Source organism: Pelophylax lessonae (genome assembly GCF_965119305.1).
Source record: "Pelophylax lessonae genome assembly, chromosome: 2".
Lineage (NCBI taxonomy): Eukaryota > Metazoa > Chordata > Amphibia > Anura > Ranidae > Pelophylax > Pelophylax lessonae.
This window is the reverse complement of record NC_138769.1, coordinates 149899292-149919935: the sequence shown is the minus strand read 5'-3', so window position 1 is coordinate 149919935 and position 20644 is coordinate 149899292. Positions and strand designations below refer to the sequence as shown.

Genomic DNA, 20644 nt, shown 5'->3' with positions numbered 1-20644 from the left:
TATATAGTGTTTGCAAGTATGCCTATGCCCTGTGTGAGAATTAGCTTGTTAATATTACATTTGTAAAAAAAAAAAAAATAATAATTTTATTTAATTTCTTTATATTTCAAATATATGTGGGGGAAAAAAAATTACAACTTCAAAAACACTCACCATGGCCCTTACTAAATACCTTGGGACTGTCAACTTTTCAAAAAGGGATCATTTGCGGGTTATACTATTCTGGCATGTAAGGTCTGCTAGAATTGAGAGTACATCAGGTGTGATCAATTTTCAATGATTGGTACCAAAGCTTGTAGACTCAATAACTTTCACACTGAACAAATAATATACACTTATTTGGGTTATTTTTACCGGAGAAATATAGTAGTATAAATTTTGGTCAAAATTTATGAAGAAAAATTACTTCTTTGCAAAATTTTATAACAGAAATGAAGATAAACCTGTTTTATTTTTCAAAAATGTTGTTCTTTTCTCGTTTATAGCGCAACAAATAAACCCAGTGGTGAATAAATTCCACCAAAAGAAAGCTCTATTTGTGTGAAAAAATTGACAAAAATTTCCTATAGGTACAGTGTTGCATGACTGCACAATTGTCAAAGTGGGAGAGCTCTGAAAGCGGAAAATTGGTCTGGGCAGGAAGGGGGTGAAAGTGTCCAGTATTGAGGTGGTAAAGACAAGTCAGCAATGGCAGCTGCCATACTTTAATCTGGTGGTGGAACTCCTCTATATTTTTATTGTTTTTTAACAGGTGAGTGAGGGATACAGTAGTACTTCTGTTATGTTCCTTTCAGTTGCAGTGACAGTAAGGGGAAATCTTCCCAGCAAAACATTATTGGAAACCTGAGAGAAAATGTAACTTCCACACTTGTCAAATCCTAACATCTTCTTGGGAGTCCATGACTGCCTAAATTCGCTGTGTCTTCATATCTGAAGGACATTAACCTGGTCCACCGTCTCACCTTTGTGTTCCCTGAATAACAGATTGTCTCCAACTTGGGGTTATAAGCAGTGGTGTGAGCTGGAGTGCCATGTCTGGATATAAAAAAAAAATTCTGGCAGGTTGGCTGTTTCTATCTTACGAGATTTAAGGACTAATTTTCATTGTTGACTGAGGTCCACCTTCAAGAGCCCTGAGTAAAGGACCTAACTGCAAGTTTGTTTTACAAAGCTAGTTTCTGTGAGATAGACCATGTCTGAGAACCCGTGTTTTATACTTACTACAGCTGTTTTTCTATCAGATTCCAGGCCAGAATCACATGCCCCTGTTTGGTTACACAGCAAGAGTGGAAGCAGAATGGTTGGCTACAAACATAGAGACAGCTGCTTGTGACGTACCTTCAGACCCATTTCTTCTTTTCGGTACCTCCTGAAACAGTCTGTTCAGGTTCTGGCCTGGATTTTCTGTTGAAAAACGAGTTTGGTAAGAACAAAACAGTCGGGGATGTCAGATTGTTTTCTACATTATGGGCTACGTTACATGAAATGATGAAATATCTAATGTGGATGAATGCTAATGTTTGACTGAAGCACAGATGGTACTTACAGAGATGCTAGAATCCACATAAGCTAAAATGTGCACGGTTTCTTACTACTTTCCCCAGAAGCACATTGAACTTTGCGGGGAAGCTTAAAGTGTATTTCCAATTTTGCAGGCAAATTGGGGTAACATTTACTTCATATTTGTTACATGTTCCCATTAACATAAAAAAGGGGTAAAAACTGCTGGTTACCTTTTTAAGGGGGTTTTTTTTTGCTTATTAAACTTACCAAGCTCTTACTACTTTGTAATGTTTAGAAAGGGGCTGGGGAGCTGTGTTTTCCATAATTAAACCTATCTGTACTGTACTAGCAGATCGTCATTATTTGTGAACTAGAGTCGAACACTGTCTGTCCTAGCAAAAGGGTAAAAATATAGAACAATTGTACGTTATTGAGAGATAGTCCAGTGAGTTCTTGGTCTCTGTGGGGACAGAGACACTAAGATTTTCCAAAATGTGCCATGACACCTTCTCCTCAGAAACATCTAAAAGGAAAGAAATATTTAAAAGAAAAAAAATAATAATATGCTGTGTGGATGGGAACACAAATAGTGGGGTTTTCTCATATTTGACTGCAAAAGTGGAAATACACTTTAAGTAGACCACATATCAGTCCCATTTACCTTAGGATGGCCACATACCAGTCAGTTTCCTTAAGAAGGCCATGCTACAGGATTTACCAACAATTCTGTAGTGCAAGAGGCCCTGTGATTGGCTTATACTACATAGTTGTTGACAAATATAAATGTTATTGAAAAGAGACTGCAAAATCAGCTTGTGAGGTATGTAGCTGGTTTTAGAATGAATCTGGTGATCAGCAACATTTAAAGAAGTCTGGGGTTGAAAAAAAAAATTATATATATATATATATATATATATATATATATATATATATACACACTTTACACACACAGTCATAGCCATGCTGCAGCATCAATCTGATGCTACAGCTGTCCTGGGTTAGCTGAGTGATCACATTACTGCTGCGGTCAGCCTTAAGCAAAGAGTGGTGACTGTGAATTCTCGGATCTCACCTCTGCCCCTCCAGTGCTTACTAGAGCACCAGGTTCGGCAGGGAGAGGCTGGCTCTGGCTCTCAGCTGCATGCTGAGAGATGGAGCCAGCTGCTGATCAGGCATCTGGGTGGATCTTGACAATATAGTTGGGATCCCTTCCAGAGCCTGAGGTGGCTCTGTGACATCAGCCGACAGCAGACTTTAGTCTGTTGTTGGCAGATTCTGGTTCACAAGAGAACAAAAGTAAGCGCATTCCTGTGACCCACAAGAGAAGTATTGACAGAAAAGCTTTGTTAATACTTCAGTTTTAATAGCAGCAATTTAGTGTGAATATTTAGTTAATATTTGAATGAACCGTTTAGGTGGGTTTTTGCACTATTCCATTATCAGTAAATATTGCTAATCTAACATACTACATTTGTTACGAAGATCTAACTGGTGTGTTGTGAGCTTAAAATCCTTGCTACAAATACTAGATATTGTCTTCAACATACTGGCATATTCAATAAGGCAAAAGGCAATGTTTGCAGATGAGTAACCATTGGCAAAAAATCACATCCCACCTTTCACTGGTTTACACTAATATCTCATTGGTTGTTATTGTCCTTTGTACATTATTACTTCTCTGAAATGCTTTACCTAATAAGCCTAGTAGTAAGGCTAGAAAGAGCTAGGGCTCTTTCACATGGAGCCGCTCCGCGCCATTCAGCAGGGAATCGGTGAGCAGATCTCCTGCTGAATTAGAGCCTGTTCAGTTTGTGTCTGCATTTATACAGCTTTCACCAGCAGACCGGTGATAATTTTATGGGCGGCCAGAGGTAAATACTACTTCCGATCGGTCACGTTTAGGCCTGGAAAAACAGAAAAGGACCCAGTCCTTTTCTGTTTTTATTTCTGGACCTAGACTGACTCAGAGGTAGGCGGGTGTGAATCGACACAAGTCTGTTTACATCAGCCTGCCCCGTAGAAATGCACGGAGCTTCTGATCAGGTCTGCCTGACAAACTCACAGGTGAACCTGATCGGAAAGCCTGTGTGAAAGGCCTAATATATATATATATATATATATATATATATATATATATATATATATATATATATATATATATACACACACACACACCTCTCATTATCAAACACACACATGTAACTATCTGAAAATGCCTGTATTTTAGGATGGTCATCCTTGTGGTGTTAATTAGGAGCATTAATTAATTGTGCATTAAAGCATAAGTTCCCTAAAAGTGACATCTTGATTATATCTGGAGATTGGTGGGCTGAGTCTGTCTCTGCTTATTATATATCTAGGATAATTCAACAATGAGATTTCCCTCTTATATTTCCAGACACCTGAGAGTTTTGGGTGTTTCCACTCCCCTCTGTGTTCAGGCACTTCTGGATGCATTCTTCGTATTATAAAAAATACATTAAAAAAAAATCCCCGATATCCTCTTCAAGTGATAGGAAAAAGTAGTTAGGCCCCTTTCACACATGTCCGCTCCGTTGGCGGACTCCGTTTTTCTCAGCGGGGATCGATCCGCCGATCCTCACTGAGCAGGTGGATGACAGCTTTGTCTCCGTGCTGTGTGCGGAGACAGAGGTGTCAGATCCCAGCTGTTCTCCTTGGGGGAATCGGATGAGAACGGACCGCCTGCCCTTTCTCATCCGATCCGCCAGACGGATGGAAAATAGGGTTTCCATCCGTCCGGATTTGACGGACAGGATCAGATGTCAGTGGACATGTCTCCGTTGACATCTGCTGCCCCATAGAGATGCATGGGGCATCCGTTCAGATCCGCCTAAAAAACTGGATCTGAACAGTCCGCATGTGTGAAAGGGGCCCAATTCTCATGACCCGACCAAAAACTTGAGTATCAGTTTTAAGAAGAATAACCTGTTAAGGCATTTATAGCAGCCCCATAGCTGTACATTGATTAGAATATATCAAACGCTAAAAATGGTTTCAGTAGGCTTTTGATAACAACGCATTCCTTTCTGGGAGACATGGCATTAATTAGCGTAAACAGGTGTTCAATATACTATATTAATTTCCTGTATAGACAGGAGACATTTTGCTAGTTCTGATACTGGTGGGCTTAGAAGGTATCCATAGACCTTTTATTTTGTCATTTTGTTCGAGATCTTATGGAATATTCACCTGATCCAGCTATTAAATATATAGTCGTTATTTTTAAAAAGTTTGCAGGTAGCTTTTAATTGCCACAGATAGCATAAAGACATCAAAATCATGTAGGTAGATAGATGGGCCTGGTAACAATTCACCCATTTGAAGTGCAAGTTGAATGACAGTGGAAAAGTAGATGCGATATTCATAGCTTATGTTTTCTAGCACACAATGCACCATTTACATTTATGGTGGGTATGTGTCAAAAGGTCTTTTCATAGGTAATTTAATACATTACTACATTGCTATGCCTATGGAAACCCTTTGATCTATCAGCAGGATACATGTGGTGCTGCTATACTTTCTGTGCATGCCAATTCATGTGATTGGAAAATAATATCAAAATGAATTAACCCCATTAGCATTTGAAGGATTGTATTTAAAGTGGAAGTGCCTAATTTACCTAATTACAGAAGCTTAGCGATCCAATTACTTACTGCTATATGTATGGAACCAAATCATCTAACCTGGCAGAGAACATGTAAGTTGGTTCAGTAACTAAATATGTACAGAGTTGTTGTGTATGAAAGGTAAAGATGCAAACCAGTGGGTGTAGAACAATGTATAGGGGCATGTAAATGCCATTGCACTGCATTCTGATTTAAAAGACAATGCATTAACTCCCAGCAAGCAGATGGATGTCCACAATGTCACAATGGTAAGAGGTGATTGTTAAATGGTTGCTACGGGTCATTGCTCTTGGCCTTATTGAATATGGGATTTTTTAAAGATATAATCAGAAGTCAGAATTAAGCCTAAACCTGTAAGCATGCTGAAGTCATTTGGAGGGCCTCAGAAGTTACATAGCCCTAATGTTCTACAATACTTAGGCCTTCACAGGTGCCAATTGTAAACCTTTCATGACTGGGAGGTGCCTACATCCATAATTGGTGCATGTGCTCAAAAGGCTTTAGCTTGTTTTTCTCCATTTTTTTGCATCAGTTACAAAATGATCCATCCCTTTGCTCCCTGATCAGAGACATATCTGGAAACACAACTTCAGCAAGTAATCGTTGTTCAATGAAGCCCCATGGTAACATGCTTAATTTGTAGCCCCTTGGTAACAGCCTGGTCACAGATAGGATACAGTGCTTGTCACCATGCAAAAGAGCTTGCACATCCATGAGCAAAGTCCTGTGTAATTCATTGTGAGGGAAAATTACTGCAACAGGCCTGCATCTCTTCTGTGGAAAGTCTGAAAAGCATGAGCACACAAATCTGTTGTCCTTTAATTAAATCTATCAGAAACCAAAATATCTGTTTGAGAAGCCACAGATGGAAAGCACTACTATCAGACTATAAGGCCGGATTCACAAAAATACGGCCACAGGTTCCCAGCATGGGGTCTGGTGCGTCCCTGTTCATCAATTCAGGTGCAAATCAGGTCCGAATTTTTGCCTGAATTCGCACCTGAATCTGAGCCAGAGACGCACAGGACCCTTTTTTAAATGACCACAGACGCCCTGGACCTGTGTAAATCGGCTTCGGGGGAACCTGCATCCCATTTGCATATGTGTGAACCCTGCCTAAAGGTATAATAACCTTCAGCAGTTGTGACTTGTCAGCCAAGCTGAAAAAGTTTAGCCATCTGAAGCTTCTCTCTCATGTATTTTGCTTCATGAACACATCCTGAAAATCAAAAATATGTCTACTGTGTTTTTTTTATCCCCTAAAAGTAGATGGGATATATCTAACAAAATTAAAAATGAACCTCTATTATTGTGTAAGTGGATATGAAAGTGATGATTGAGGAATGAAAATATTCTAAAACTGAGATATGCAGTAAGAAAACACTACAAAAGTGTAGAAAAAACAAGTGGCACCCACCTCTTTGTCTGCCTTGTATACTCCGTAGTGCAAGGATGTTCTGCTCATCAGACAGGAACTGCTTCATCTTGTGGAAAGGCTCCTTCCCTCGTACAGTTAATTTATTCCAAGGTTTGGGCCTGGCCAGGATTTCGCTCACAGACCCTTGTGATAATCCCAGCACATAATGTCCAAAGATACGTTGCCCAATATTGTGCTTGATCAACTGCTCTTTCACTTGGCGTGCAATTTCTGCAGTGTCTATTTCTTCACCTTCTGAGACGCTTCCAGCGCTCTCGGACTGGCTCGGTGAAGGAGCCATGCCATTTACATCCGGGCTTGGCTGCTGAAGTGGACTTTGGGAAGATATGGAGTTTGTGCTGAAGTGACCTGTTGAGAAAAGCATGCTTGTGCTTCCTGCTTCCTGCATTGTCTTGGAGTAGAAGGACTGCATAAGCTGTCGCTGGAGAAGTGAATTTAGTGCAAATTTCCCCGTGGAGGCCAAGGGCAAAGAAGGGCTTGCAATGGATAAGCTGAAATAGTCTTGGTTTAAACCCGTTGGTGAGAACTTGTGTGTACCATTAGTATTGGAAGCCTGCTCCCCTGCGTTGCGGAGCAACTGAGAGGGAGGGGAAGCCGGCAAAGTTGCAGGGCGCTGAGTTTCATGCTGGTCTTTCCCTTTTCTCCTGGCTGACCCTACAAGAAAGGTCAAACATAATGCATTATGGGGGATTAAAAAGGGAAAAACCAAGATAAAAACGCAATGTTTGCCCCACAGTGAAAAAGTGCATTTTCTTTTAAAGAGGGCCAATTAGGTTTTTAAATTGAATTTGCAGTAAGCCGAACAAGGCCCCCAAAAACAACCAACATGCATTTCATGTTTGTACCTTTCTTGTACAGTTTGTTGCAGCCTGGAGAATTCCTAAGACAAATCATTGCACTTCACCTCTTCAGTACAGATCACTGTGTCATACAAACAATACAATTCTCAAAAAAACATGAGCCTATTGCATACACAATCGATTGAGTGGCCCACAGCAAACATTTACACTTGAAAGGAACCTAGCCATGCATTCTATTGGAAACCAATATCTTATTGTTAATTGCCAAAAATATTGTTGATAAACCATACCACATATCTATAAAATCAGTGGAATGCTCAAGTAAGAAAGATAATAGCTATATAATAGATATTTTCATTTACAGGTTAAACCACACATTTAGGAAATAATTGCAAACTGTACAACACAAAAATGGTCAAAAATCAGGTCAGGAAAAATAATGAGTTCTTTACATTGATGTCTGCCTTACTGCATTGGACCCAGTCAATGATAGATTTTAAAAAAATACAACTTGTTTACTTAGGGCCGTTCTAATTCGAAAGAAGGCCCCTTCTCACTGGTATATTACCATAGATGTGTAATTTTATTATTACCCCTGAAAACCTCAGCTTAAGCTAATCCTCTCAAACAACAAGACAGTGCTATGAGGGCAATTGTTATTGGGTTGGCCATATACAAGAAATAATATTGGGTTGGCCATATACAAGAAAAAATATTGAGATGGCCATATACAACACATTAATATTGGGGTGGCCATGTACAAGAAAATGAAAACAAATAAATGCAACCTTAGATGTATTTAAGAAGGGAGTAACAACAGAGTGAAGGAAAGGTCTGAGCACCAGAAGCTCCTGTTATGGCATGCAGATCATTTTATCACACCTTGCCCAACATCTGCATGACCAGCCAATGGCTGCTCCCTTTTCTATAGTGAAATGTCAAACAAACTTCACCATATGTGAATAGCACCAATTATTAGTAAAGCACAGAACACAGAAGCTGGTTCTAGAACTGTGGATTTGAGGGATGATAAACCAAACCCACCACCCATAGTTCTGAGAGATGGATCTGCCACTTTAAAGGCCAAGTATTTAAGGGAATCTTAATCCTAGCTTAAATGATATTGAGAAGAACATCATGTTGGCAGGCATTTTCTAATAGTTTAACAAAGGTCTGCCCTGTTATCTTACAGTACTTGCTAAAAGCTGTCTGCAGCTTGCTAAAGCTACAGTGGATGCGTCAAATAAAGTCACTTGCAGAATGGAGCCAAAGGGCACTTAAAGGGTTTTGAGAAAGCTGCTTGACACTTTCTAAACAAACACTTTCTAAATCTTTTCCAAGCTGGAAGCTCCACGGACTAGATTTTTTAACCTAAGAACAGAAATTAATTCTACCCAAACATAAAAAAACAGCAACAAGATCACTGGTGCTGGCTGAGAGTGAAATACAGGAACTCCACCAAGTTAATGCATTGGAAAGTCTGAAGCAGAGGTCTGCTTTCCAGTTGAAGTGAAGTAGCTCTTTAAATAGTTAAAAAAGGTTATTGAAATATTTTAACATTTTTTTCTGTTCAGACCATTTGCACATTTTTTTCTGTTTTCCCCATAAAACATAGGGGGGAAATAGGTCTATAATGTTTTACCATGACACCTTGCAAAGCTACCATTAACTAAAGGTAATTAGTCTTATTATTTAAGCAGTGCCAACAGGGTCTCCAAAATGTGTTCTATTCTCCCGCTTACACCTTTTACAAGTCAAACAATACTCGCAGATTGCGTTGTTCATTAATCTTGCTGTCAGGTGTCTCTAACACCGCTTTCCACAGCACATTCATTTTTGTCACTTACTCAAGTCAGCAAAACAAACTTACCGCTCAGGTCGCTGTTGCTAATTCGCAGCGTGGCATTCTCCGACTGCAGGGAGCGGTTCTTTTCCAGCAACAAAACCTCCAATGGTTTCGATGCATCCTAAATAATACAGCCAATGAAAATGAACTGATCAGCAATCACAATGCAATTAGAGGAACCAAGGTACAGTAATAACACAAAAGCAAGTTGACAACTAGATGACTGCAAACAGTGTATGATTTTTATTGTCTAAGAATTAGCATTTTTCTGAAATGTGTGTTATTCACATGAGCAATGCTGCATAATATAGTGTTCTGTAAGTTTGGATATTGTAAAAAAATTCATGTTCTTCTAAAAGAGCAGAAGCTACCATTTACCTGTTTGTCCTTGCTTTTAAATTGTCCCTTATTTTTACATTTTTGCAAACACAGATAAAACTATCTGGCTCAGTTCACACTGCCGCGACCTGAAAGTCGTGCGACTTGCAGTTCGACTTTGCCAGGCAACTTGAGTATTACTTTGATAAAAGTATAGAATAGAAGAGAATAAAAGTCGGATAGAAGTCTCCTTGAAGTAGTACAGGAACCTTTTCTGAAGTCGGAGCGGCTTCAGTAGTGTTAATTAAGACAGCTTTCATTGACTAACATGGGATTTTACATGTCACGCGACTTGGGCTCTCACAAGTCGGATCCCAAGTCGTGGCAGTGTGTACTGAGCCTCTCACTCTTCTAATAAGTCTCACAAATAAATGTCACAAAGAAGCAGCAATATAAAATATAACAACATTTTTGGAGGATAAACACTGAAGGAAAAAAAAGCATATATGCTGACCAGGGGTGTCAATCAAAATTCAGCTGCTAATTTTTGTCAGAAAAATGAACAATTCATTTTTGTGATTTAATAATACTATCTGCCACTGAACGAAGGTAAAAAAACTGATATCCAAAAAATATTAACACAGGGCAAGGCTGCAGGAAAAACGGATTTGTTGCTGATTATAACCAATCAAGTGTCTTGTTGCTAATTTTGTCTGGTTTCCAAGTGAAGTCTGACTGTTGCACTGTAATTTGGATTTATTAAAGCACCACCAAGATATTTTCTTGTAGTTGTAATACACCAATGTGAGATTTTGCATGCTTTCAGAAGCATATTTAGGAAAACATATGAGATATAGTTATTTTTTGACAAGTCTTCAAAAATGATGTACCAATATGACAAACCAAAATGGCCTAATTTATCAAAATGTTTGAAATAGGAGTTAAGAGTGCTTTTAAGGGGGAAAAAGCCTTGCATTAATACAGGTTAGAGATGTCTTTCTATTAACTTGTACAAAAAAAAAAAGTATTCATAGTAAAAGCAACAATAACCACAAGTGAATATTGAGCTTAATGTTCTAACGCTATCTACAAAAAATGCATCCACAAAAGTACATACATAAGAAAAACACAGCAACTTGTGTTTTATCCTTAAAATAAACTGAGCAGCCACTAACAAGCAGTCAGATTCCAATCAGCACTGAATATGGAATATGTAGAAAAAAAAAAAAAGCCAAATCTCTTTGGCTGCAGTGAGGCAGCACAGACAGTTTGTATTTCAGATGCAAAATAAATGCAGCCTAAATTTTGAACACTTCTGGAAAACAAGATGTACGATACCTGACCGCCTGGTCCTTCAGACTGGGAAAACTCCATGGACTTCAGAATGCTGAAAAAAGCAACAAAGAGAATTTATTGCCTAAGTCCCCATTTTTAATAAACATCCAAAGCATCGCCCTCCTTCCCAACACTGCTGAAAGGACAACTCTTGGTAACTTTCTCAACTGCCTCTGCATCACAATAATCAGATAATGAATCACAACACTCGTCTGTCCCCAGATAAAATACATCTTTCTTATGGGTCATTTAAATAATGAATATCTCATTCCCAGCAGGCCACATTGTGGCATAAAATTAAATGTTAATAAGGATATAACATTTAAAGCTGTCAGAAAGTGTATATATTTGTTAGTGTAGCTGCAAGGGAGTTAGATTTGCATAACAGTCATAGTTAAATAACGCCATTATTTTCAAAGATCCTCCTCTTAAAGACTATGAAAGTACCAGATTATGTGGAAATGCATGGGTCCATGGATTGCAAGAATTCCTCAAAGTAACATGTAGTATGAACATAGTAAAAATGACTGTGAATGTAATAGAAGGTAAAGGCTTCCCAGCATAAATAAAACATTTACAGCTTCTGACATCTCCATGTACAAACAAAGAGACATAGTGTGACTCTAGTCCCGATTGAAGTAAATAGGGACTTTTTAGTTATACCAGCATCATGGAGCATCAGTAGAACTGAATGGTCAACCTGCAATACCAGATTTTGCCTGCTGGAAGCACTGCGAGTAAACTGCGAAATTACAGCTCCTGGTGAAATGCCTCGAAAGCAACTACAGTACGCTATTTGATTTTTTTTTTTTTTTTTTTGGATAAAGTACCAAACACTTTCGTTGTTTTTGTGTACAGGTGTGTATCCCATTACCTGCAAGAGGTTGCTTCTGACAAAAAATGTTCAGTGTCTCCATCACAGCTGCCGGATATTGCCCAGAGTTGCTGTCTTTTAGCACTGTGATGGGTAACGGAAGCCACTTTTACTCACAAACATTGTGCTGCCAACTCATCCCCTCCTGCTTTAATCTCCATTCAGATAATTCCTCTTACTACTACCACACAATGCATTGCATTCTGTGAATGGAGGAGGACATTTAATTCCTCCCTGCAATCACAGAACATGATTCATTGTATGATAGTATTCTCATAGCACATCTATTATTTTCTCAGATTTAATTGAGCCCTCTTAATAAATGGTTCCAATTCTTATAAGTGCAGCAATTTAGAGCAACCCAAGGCATAAGGGTGACACCCAAAAGCTCGCACGCACGCACGCACGCACGCACGCACACACATATACATACATATATATATATTATACATACATACATACACACTCACTCTTCTAAACATAAAATGTATTAAAACATGGGCGGTGTCAGGAGGGCTGAGGTTGGTGTCAACTGGACAATGGATGGTGTTACAATTTTTTTTAGGAGCCCTGATGGGGGGGCCTTGGTGAAATATCAGGGATCTAAACACTTTTGGGGCAGAAGAAGGGGCTGAGGACAGGGGTTCCCCAATCCCTTTCTCTGTAGCCTCAGCTGCACCACACAGTGAATGAATAGGAAGTGCTCTGTGCTGAACGGCTTACTGTTCATTCACAAACTGAAGTATAGTAAACACCGCTTAATATGCTTCAGTTATGTATGAACACAGTGAGTATCAGTACTGATAATCTTACTGTGTTCAGAGGAGAGGAGTGAAGCCAGAAGTACTGCATGGGGGGGGGGGGGGGGTGGTAATGGACAAGGGTTAGGCAGGGGGAATCTGCAGTGCACTGATTGTGATAGGTTACTTTTCTTGTGCAGTGAAACACCTATTGCTGCCCTAATGGTAATGGCTGGATATAAGTATCTTGAATATAGCATTGTACCTCTCAAAATCATTTGGTGTTAAGATGCTGCACAGGGCATAAAAGCCTGCAGTGTCACAGATGGGAGGGGGAGTAAGCAGGGTTTAGCAGGTCAGGCAAACCTGAACGGAAGTCGTTTTGGTTCTAACTAGGGATAGACCGATTATTGGCAAGGCCGATATGCACTTTCCCCGATACATCGGTATCGGCCCCGGAACTGGCCGATATTGCCGATATTTTTGTGACGTAATTTTGCCTTCTTAGGCCGCCTCCCATGCCTTGGACAGCCTCGTCTGGAGTCGGGACTAGTCTTGCGGGAATGTATTACAGCCATACTCCCACCCACAGCAGCCCGGTGCCAGCCAGCCACCCACATACCAGCCAGCCAGCCACAGGCACTGTACCAGCCAGCCAGCCATCCATCCACCCACAGGCCCTGTACCAGCCAGCCACAGGCACTGTACCAGCCAGCCACCCACAGGCCCCCTACCAGCCAGCCACTCACAGCCCCTGTGCCAGCCACCCACCCACCCACCACAGGGTGCCAGACAGCCAGCCAGCCACCCACCCACCACAGGGTGCCAGACAGCCACCCACCCACAGCCCCTGTGCCAGCCACCCACCCACCCCAGGGTGCCAGAAAGCCAGCCACCCACCACAGGATGCCAGACAGCCAGCCAACCACCCACCACAGGGTGCCAGACAGACAGCCAGCCACCACAGTGTGCCAGATAGCCGGCCAGCCACCCACCACAGGGTGCCAGACAGCAAGCCAGCCACCCACCACAGGGTGCCAGACAGCCAGCCACCCACCACAGGCTGCCAGACAGCACGCCACCCACCACAGGGTTCCAGACAGCACGCCACCCACCACAGGGTGCCAGACAGCACGCCACCCACCAGAGGGTGCCAGACAGCCAGCCAGCCACCCACCCACCCATCACAGGGTGCCAAACAGCCAGCCATCCACCACAGGGTGCCAGACAGCCAGCCATCCACCACAGGGTGCCAGACAGCCAGCCACCCACCACAGGGTGCCAGACAGCCAGCCACCCACCACAGGCTGCCAGACAGCACGCCACCCACCACAGGGTGCCAGACAGCACGCCACCCACCACAGGGTTCCAGAGAGCACGCCACCCACCACAGGGTGCCAGAAAGCACGCCACCCACCAGAGGGTGCCAGACAGCCAGCCGCCCACCGATCACAGGGTGCCAGACAGCCAGCCATCCACCACAGGGTGCCAGACAGCCAGCCATCCACCACAGGGTGCCAGACAGCCAGCCATCCACCACAGGGTGCCAGACAGCCAGCCATCCACCACAGGGTGCCAGACAGCCAGCCATCCACCACAGGGTGCCAGACATCCAGCCAACCACCACAGGGTGCAAGCCAGCCAGCCAGCCAACCACCACAGGGTGCAAGCCAGCCAGCCAGCCATCCCCCACAGGGTGCAAGCCAGCCAGCCAGCCATCCACCACAGGGTGCAAGCCAGACAGCCACCCACCACAGGGTGCCAGACAGCCAGCCAGCCATCCACCACAGGGTGCAAGCCAGACAGCCACCCACCACAGGGTGCCAGACAGCCAGCCACCCACCACAGGGTGCAAGCCAGCCACCCACCACAGGGTGCCAGACAGCCAGCCACCCACCACAGGGTGCAAGCCAGCCACCCACCACAGGGTGCCAGCAAGCCAGTCATTAGGCATTAAACAAAAATTAGCATGTTCAGTACCAGATTTGTGTCAAAAATTGGCTTTTTTTTTTCAAAACTTTAAATGTACAAAATATCGGCCAATACCCCTATGTTGTGACCAAAATATCAGTATCGGCCCTAAAAAAACCATATCGGTATATCCCTAGTTCTAACATTTCAGACTGAATTACTGCTCAGTTACTACATGGTATTAAAACAGGGAAAGCTTTTCGAGAGGCATTTTTACGCTTGTTAGCCACATGTTATTTGTTTATTAATTGGTTTATTACTTTTTTTTTTAATTAGCTGCTTTATGAAAATAACTCTTTAGAATAAGGCAACATCTCTTTCTTACTTTTTCTCAGCAGTTAATCTACAAATTACACAATGTAAAATGTGGACAGCCACTAGAGGGATTATCTATAAATTCATACATAAAATGCAATACTGAAAATATAGGAGAAGCAGCATGTACGGGTATGTATGTCAAAGCCAACATTAGATTAATTTCTGGCAAAACCAAACAATTATAACTCAGAAGATGTTCTCACAGGAAGCATTCCATATTTTCCTTTTATCAAACTGCATGCATGGCACATAAAGGGAATAAATGATTGCACTCTTTCACTCGAACAGTACAGCTAATGGGTATGCAGCATAGTCTCAAACCCGGTGTGCCAGAGACAGCAACATAACTTTGTGATTGTGCATTATGAGCAAAGAAACTGTTTTCTCAACACTCAAAATGTAATTTGGACAAAATGATTTATGGCTGCAGGAAGCACTTGTCAAATAAAAAGAAGAATGATTGGTAAAGAAGGCAGAACACCGGGAAAAGGCAAGCAAAAAATAGATGCAGACGGTAATATTACATTTTGGGACAGCATATGAAACACTCGAAGCCAGTGATCTTCCAGTCAGCCAAAAGCTGGTGCAAATCACTTACTTTTTTTAAAGGGACACTACTATTAAAATATTAAACGGTTTAATATAAACGCATACATCCAAGTATATCCATCCTATATATTGAAATAAATATTAAAAGCCTTATTTGACTGCGCTTATCCTTCCTTAGATGAGGTGATGCTGGTCTCTTTCTCCCATTGTAGGCATAAAACAGGCATGCTTGGCTGAGCCAAGTGGAAATGTTTTGAGCAAGGAAGCAGACTTCCTAGCCTTAAGGCAGTCAGACTTTGCTTGCATATCTCACTGCCCTCCCCTGTCTGGTAACTTTAATTAAATCTGCTGTAGAACGAGAACCAGTCACCAATGGACATCTGTAATAATGGGAATCATCACTTTTTAGAATTTATAATAGAGCAGCCTTACCCCTACATCAAAGAAAACGGTTTGACAGGTCAGGTCAATCTTATGCTGGCCATACACTAGCCGAAAAATCGTTCGAAAATCTGTAATTTGGTCCAATTGTTCGCTATTTGTCCAGTTAATGGGCACAAATAGAAAATAATTAAACTTTTCAGAGCCGAAAAATCCAGGGAACAGTTTAGTAAATTCTGCCGAACGAACGATAAATTGAAGGTTAACCACTCTGCAACCGCTCACCTTAATACTACTGCGGCAGAGTGGTTCGTTATCGTCCAGCCACGTAGTATTAACGTGACTGGACACTCCCCCTTCTGGGCGGCGCTTGCGCGCCGCCGGAGGCTCGCTCCCGCTGTTTTCATTCACAGCGGGAGTCGGGCCAGGGGAGGAGCAGCGGCGATCGCCGCTGCTCTTACCCGATCGTCGGGGATCGAGTCTGGAGATCCGCCCGCTGTGTGTAAACACAGCGGGCGGATCTCCATAGTGACAGGGAGTGACAGATCGGACTGTTCAGCATAGCTGGACATCCGATCTGTCCATGAATCACATAGTCACCTCCCCCCCTACACGTCAGTAAGCACCAGGCATACATTTACCCCTCCCTCTCCAATAAAATTAACCCCTTCCCTGCCAGTGTCATTTTTACAGTAACAGTGCATATATATAGCACTGATTACTGCAGTAATGTCACTGGTACCCCCAAAAGTGTCAAAAATGTCAGTCAGGGGTCCGGTCTGTCCGCCGCAATGTCGCAGTCCCGCAAAAAAAATCGCAGATCGCCGCCATTACGCGTTAAAAAAAAAACACCAAAAATGACAGAAATCTTTCCCTTTGTTAGTAAACGCAATAACTTTTGCGCAAACCAATCAAAATACGCTTATTGCGATTTTTTTTACCAAACATATGTAGCATAAAACAAATTGGCCAAAAACTTTTAAAAAAATTGGTTTTTACATCTTTTTTGGGGGGAATTTCATATAAAAAAAATGTGAAAAATATTGTTATTTTTTCAAAATAAACGCTCTTTTTTTGTTTATAGCGCAAAAAGTAAAAATCGCACAGGTGATCAAATACCACCAAAAGAAAGCTCTGTTTGTGGGAAAAAAAGGACGTAAATTTCGTTTGGGTACGGCGTCGCACGACCGCGCAATTGTCAGTTGAAGTCGCACAGCGCCGAATCGCAAAAAGTGGCCTGGACGGAAGACAGCAAAATCCTCCGGTTGTAAAGTGGTTAATGTGTTTCTCAGCCGAACTGTTTGCACTAGGCATATGTGACAAACTGGACGAAAAATGTCCATTGAACGATTTATCGTCTGCTCTCACGGACGACTTTTCGTTTTTCAAAAATGAGTTAGAACGAGTTTTCAGCTAGTGTATGGCCAGCTTTACTCCAGCAGTCCAGACAGTTAGTTGCCCTGAGCTCAAGCAGCAGAGAAATTAGCCTCCATGTAGGCCTTACAGTAAAGGCCCATATACACTTGACGGAAATCGGACAAAATATCCTCCGATTTTCTCTCTCTTGCTCAGCGTTCATAACCGTTTTTAGTTGACAGTGCATAAATGTTCACAAAATTTCTTGTCCGATTTTTTTTTTGGGGACATTTGTTCCTAGACTTCCGGGTTGTCAGCAACTTCAGATCATGAGCGGTCTTTCGTATCGGATTTTTCACGGACGTACAGCATACACATTAAACGAAAATTGGTCACCTGGGGACGGGCAATAAAAATTTTGGTGTTTGTCCCTCCGTTTTTTTTGCGTTGAAAATGTCGGCATCGGCTACTGAAAGTTGTGTACACACTAGCTGAAAATTGTACGATTTTACCTCGGATGAAAAATTTTCGGCAGATTTTTTACTGCTGTGTACCCCACTTAAGCTGATATTTGCGCTTTGATGGTGAAAGAATACAGGTGAATAACAGCAAAGGCCCTGTCCTTGAGAGGCAAGGATGCACTATCATAATAATTCCATAGTCTGTGTGCAGACCTAACCTTTTAGCAAAGCTTAGGAGACATGCATGCCAATCATCCAATAAGAAAGTCTTGCTCGCAGTGCATGTCAGCCGTGCCAAAAGGAAAAGAAATATTAATAAAAAAAAAAAAAAAATCTCAGAATGCAGAAAAGAAAGGGAAAGAAAAGTATTGGAAAGGTGGTTTTTCAAGACTTTTCCAATACAGATTTCATGAATATTTTAAGTAAAATTGTAACTGTTCGTTGACTTGTAGAAAATATCTATTGGAGAATTACAAAGCAGTAAACAAAAACAAAAGTAATAAATTGGCCCTCAGAGTGCAGCTCTACTTCTTAAAGAAAAATGGTCATAAAAATATACAGGGACTGCAATTGCTGATCGCCCTCTGAAAATGCTGGTTGCCTGACTGTTTGATTTCTGTCAAGTCTGACCTGAAACAGGTATGTAGATCAGGTGCCCTGGTTTAACCTGCTATAGGTGTGTCCCAAGTGAACACACCCATTTAGGACTAAAGCCAGAGATACTAGCATTTTCAGAATGTTGTTGCCAATATCAGTCCCCATATATCTTTCACTACAGCTTTCCTTAATTTTATTCCACAATCTTACATGTACAGACATTACAGAATACAAAGCAATGACAATGGAAAGGGCAAAAAATAAGAGTTGCACTGCTAGTCACTTACTTGAGTTCCTTCTTGATTTCTTCATAATCAGCCTGCCCTTTTAGTTTTTCTTCAAGTTGCTGCAAACAGTTTCAAAACACCAGTTAAAATAATACAGCTTAACGGATTTAAAATAAGGCTTGACTCATAAGACAATTTCATGCCATATGTTAAAGTAAATTGGTCATCTAATAAAAATACGTTACAGCCTTCAATATATTACAGAGCAATGCGACCCCAAAAAAGTGAGAATCTCAAGATTCTTGGCTTTTACCCACCTCTGCCACCTAGCTATTGGTGCATCACTATCCTGTATGTCTTATTCAAACAATAAGGAGGCAGAAGAGGTAGCAGGTCAGAGCCAGAAACCCTGGAAGTGGCTTGTAATTCCCTTTTAAGGCTTCATGTACACTGGTCTACATTTACCAGGGCAGTGGGAAAATGCGGCAAAATCGTGGCACGTTTTTGCTGGGTTTTGAGTTTTCCCGATACAAATTGGCCTAAAAGGATGAAAAATGTTGATTTTTTTTTTGGGAATGTTATATAGCAGAATGTTTTTCAGATTTGTCACTCTTTTTTTGTTTATAGCACAAAAAGAAAAAAACCAAAAAGAAAAAGAAAGCTCTATTTGTGGGAAAAAAAGGACATAAATTTTATTTCAGTACAGTGTTGCACGACTGCGCTATTTTCTGTTAAATTTACGTTCCGTTGCCGAATCGCAAAAAATGGCCTGGTCATTAGGGGGCAAATCTTTCAAGTCCAGAAGTGGTTAATGTTATATACAGTTGCATCATTTGTATCAGTGGAGAACTATTGCAGCCAGTATTATGGCTGAATTAGCCATAACGCTGGTCCTAGTCCTAAGGCTCTGTTCACATCTAGGCATTTTGGGCGATTTTCTGCTCTAAGCCTCAGCTCTAAAAACGCCCAACGAGACAAATCCCATTAATTTCAATAGCCCCTATTAACATCTGAGTGTTGCACAAAAATGCCTGTAAAACACCTGTAAAATGCCCGAAAAAACAAATGCAGCCACCAATGATGAGAAAACTGCAATATATTACTTTTTTGGGTTTAATACTGCTTTAATGTTATATACAGTTACATTCATCTGTATCAGTGGAGAAGTACATCTGCATGAAAGCTGCCCCAGCTTTCCCATTCATTCATTTAAATCCCATTCATTTAAATGGCCCTGTTTACATCTGAGAGTTCTGTCGCCTTAAGCAAAATGCCCATCACTTAAAAAAGTACACAAGCTTCTTTTTTGGCAAATTATATGCGGTTTTATTTTTTTTTCATTGGTCACTTGTCAACCTAAAAACGCCCGACGTCAACCTAAAAACTACTGTAAAAATAGCAACGCCTAGATGTGAACGTAGCTCAACTGTATAAGAAATTGATCATAATATTTTAGTGTTCCACAAGATACAGTGCACAAAACAAACAACTGTCACTATGACTTCCATGTGAAAATTGTTAATGAGATTTTAATGGTGCAAGTGAAAGCATTCAGCTGGAATCTGCTCATGTGCCAAAATGTACAGAGCTGAACAATTGCCTAATATACAAACAGAATGACATCAGAGGCCAAAGAGCAGTTGTTCCACATAACGCGCAGCATACTAAAAGGTTTCATTCAGGAGCACATATGTAGATTGTTGTTGCCAAGTCTTTCAAGAATGATGAAATTATTTTGATTCAATGAATGTAGAAACAGGAACAACAGTTTATTAAAAACACAACATTAAAAGGAAAGGGAAATTGATTATGCCAATCGTTTTTACAGATACATAGCACATGTGAAAGTATCATACAGATCTTACTAGGGCATATTTAGTATTCAAGAATCCTGCTTCTTAAAGGAAAAGTTTGGGGTATAGAATAAACAAACAAAAAAGAAACACCCATACTTAACTATGCTGCAGCTGTCCCAAGTCAGCCCTAAGCCCAAGAACTGAGCGATCGCATGACCGCTGATTGCTCAGCTCTTGGTCTGCTGCTGCTGGAGAGCATTGACTATCAGTCACCACTATCTGCTCCTCCAGCTCCCAGTGGACAGCTGTGCAGAAGAGAGGACGGGTGCAGCTAGCTTCAGCTCTCACCGAGAGGCGGAACCAACTGTCATTCAGACAGCTGGGTGGATCCAGACAATATCGTTGGGACCCTTTCAGAGCCTGGAGTGGCTCTGTGAAGTCAGCTGATAGCGGGATATAGCTTGCTGACAGCAAACTCTGCTTTACA

General features: G+C 41.3%; 1 protein-coding gene across 2 annotated transcripts in view; it reads right to left on the bottom strand.

The window, feature by feature from the left end:
- CUX1 (cut like homeobox 1) overlaps window positions 1-20644 on the bottom strand; it is a 615616-nt gene that overhangs the window by 213148 nt on the left and 381824 nt on the right. Inside the window, exons 12-16 of one of the 2 annotated variants that reach the window (XM_082244943.1) lie at window positions 18422-18480; window positions 10891-10939; window positions 9259-9355; window positions 6568-7242; window positions 1339-1404 (exon numbers count right to left, since the gene is read on the bottom strand). In XM_082244943.1, the coding sequence (XP_082101069.1) occupies window positions 1339-1404; window positions 6568-7242; window positions 9259-9355; window positions 10891-10939; window positions 18422-18480 (946 nt within the window). The remainder of the gene's footprint in view (window positions 1-1338; window positions 1405-6567; window positions 7243-9258; window positions 9356-10890; window positions 10940-18421; window positions 18481-20644) is intronic. The other variant, XM_082244942.1, reaches the window with a different exon arrangement.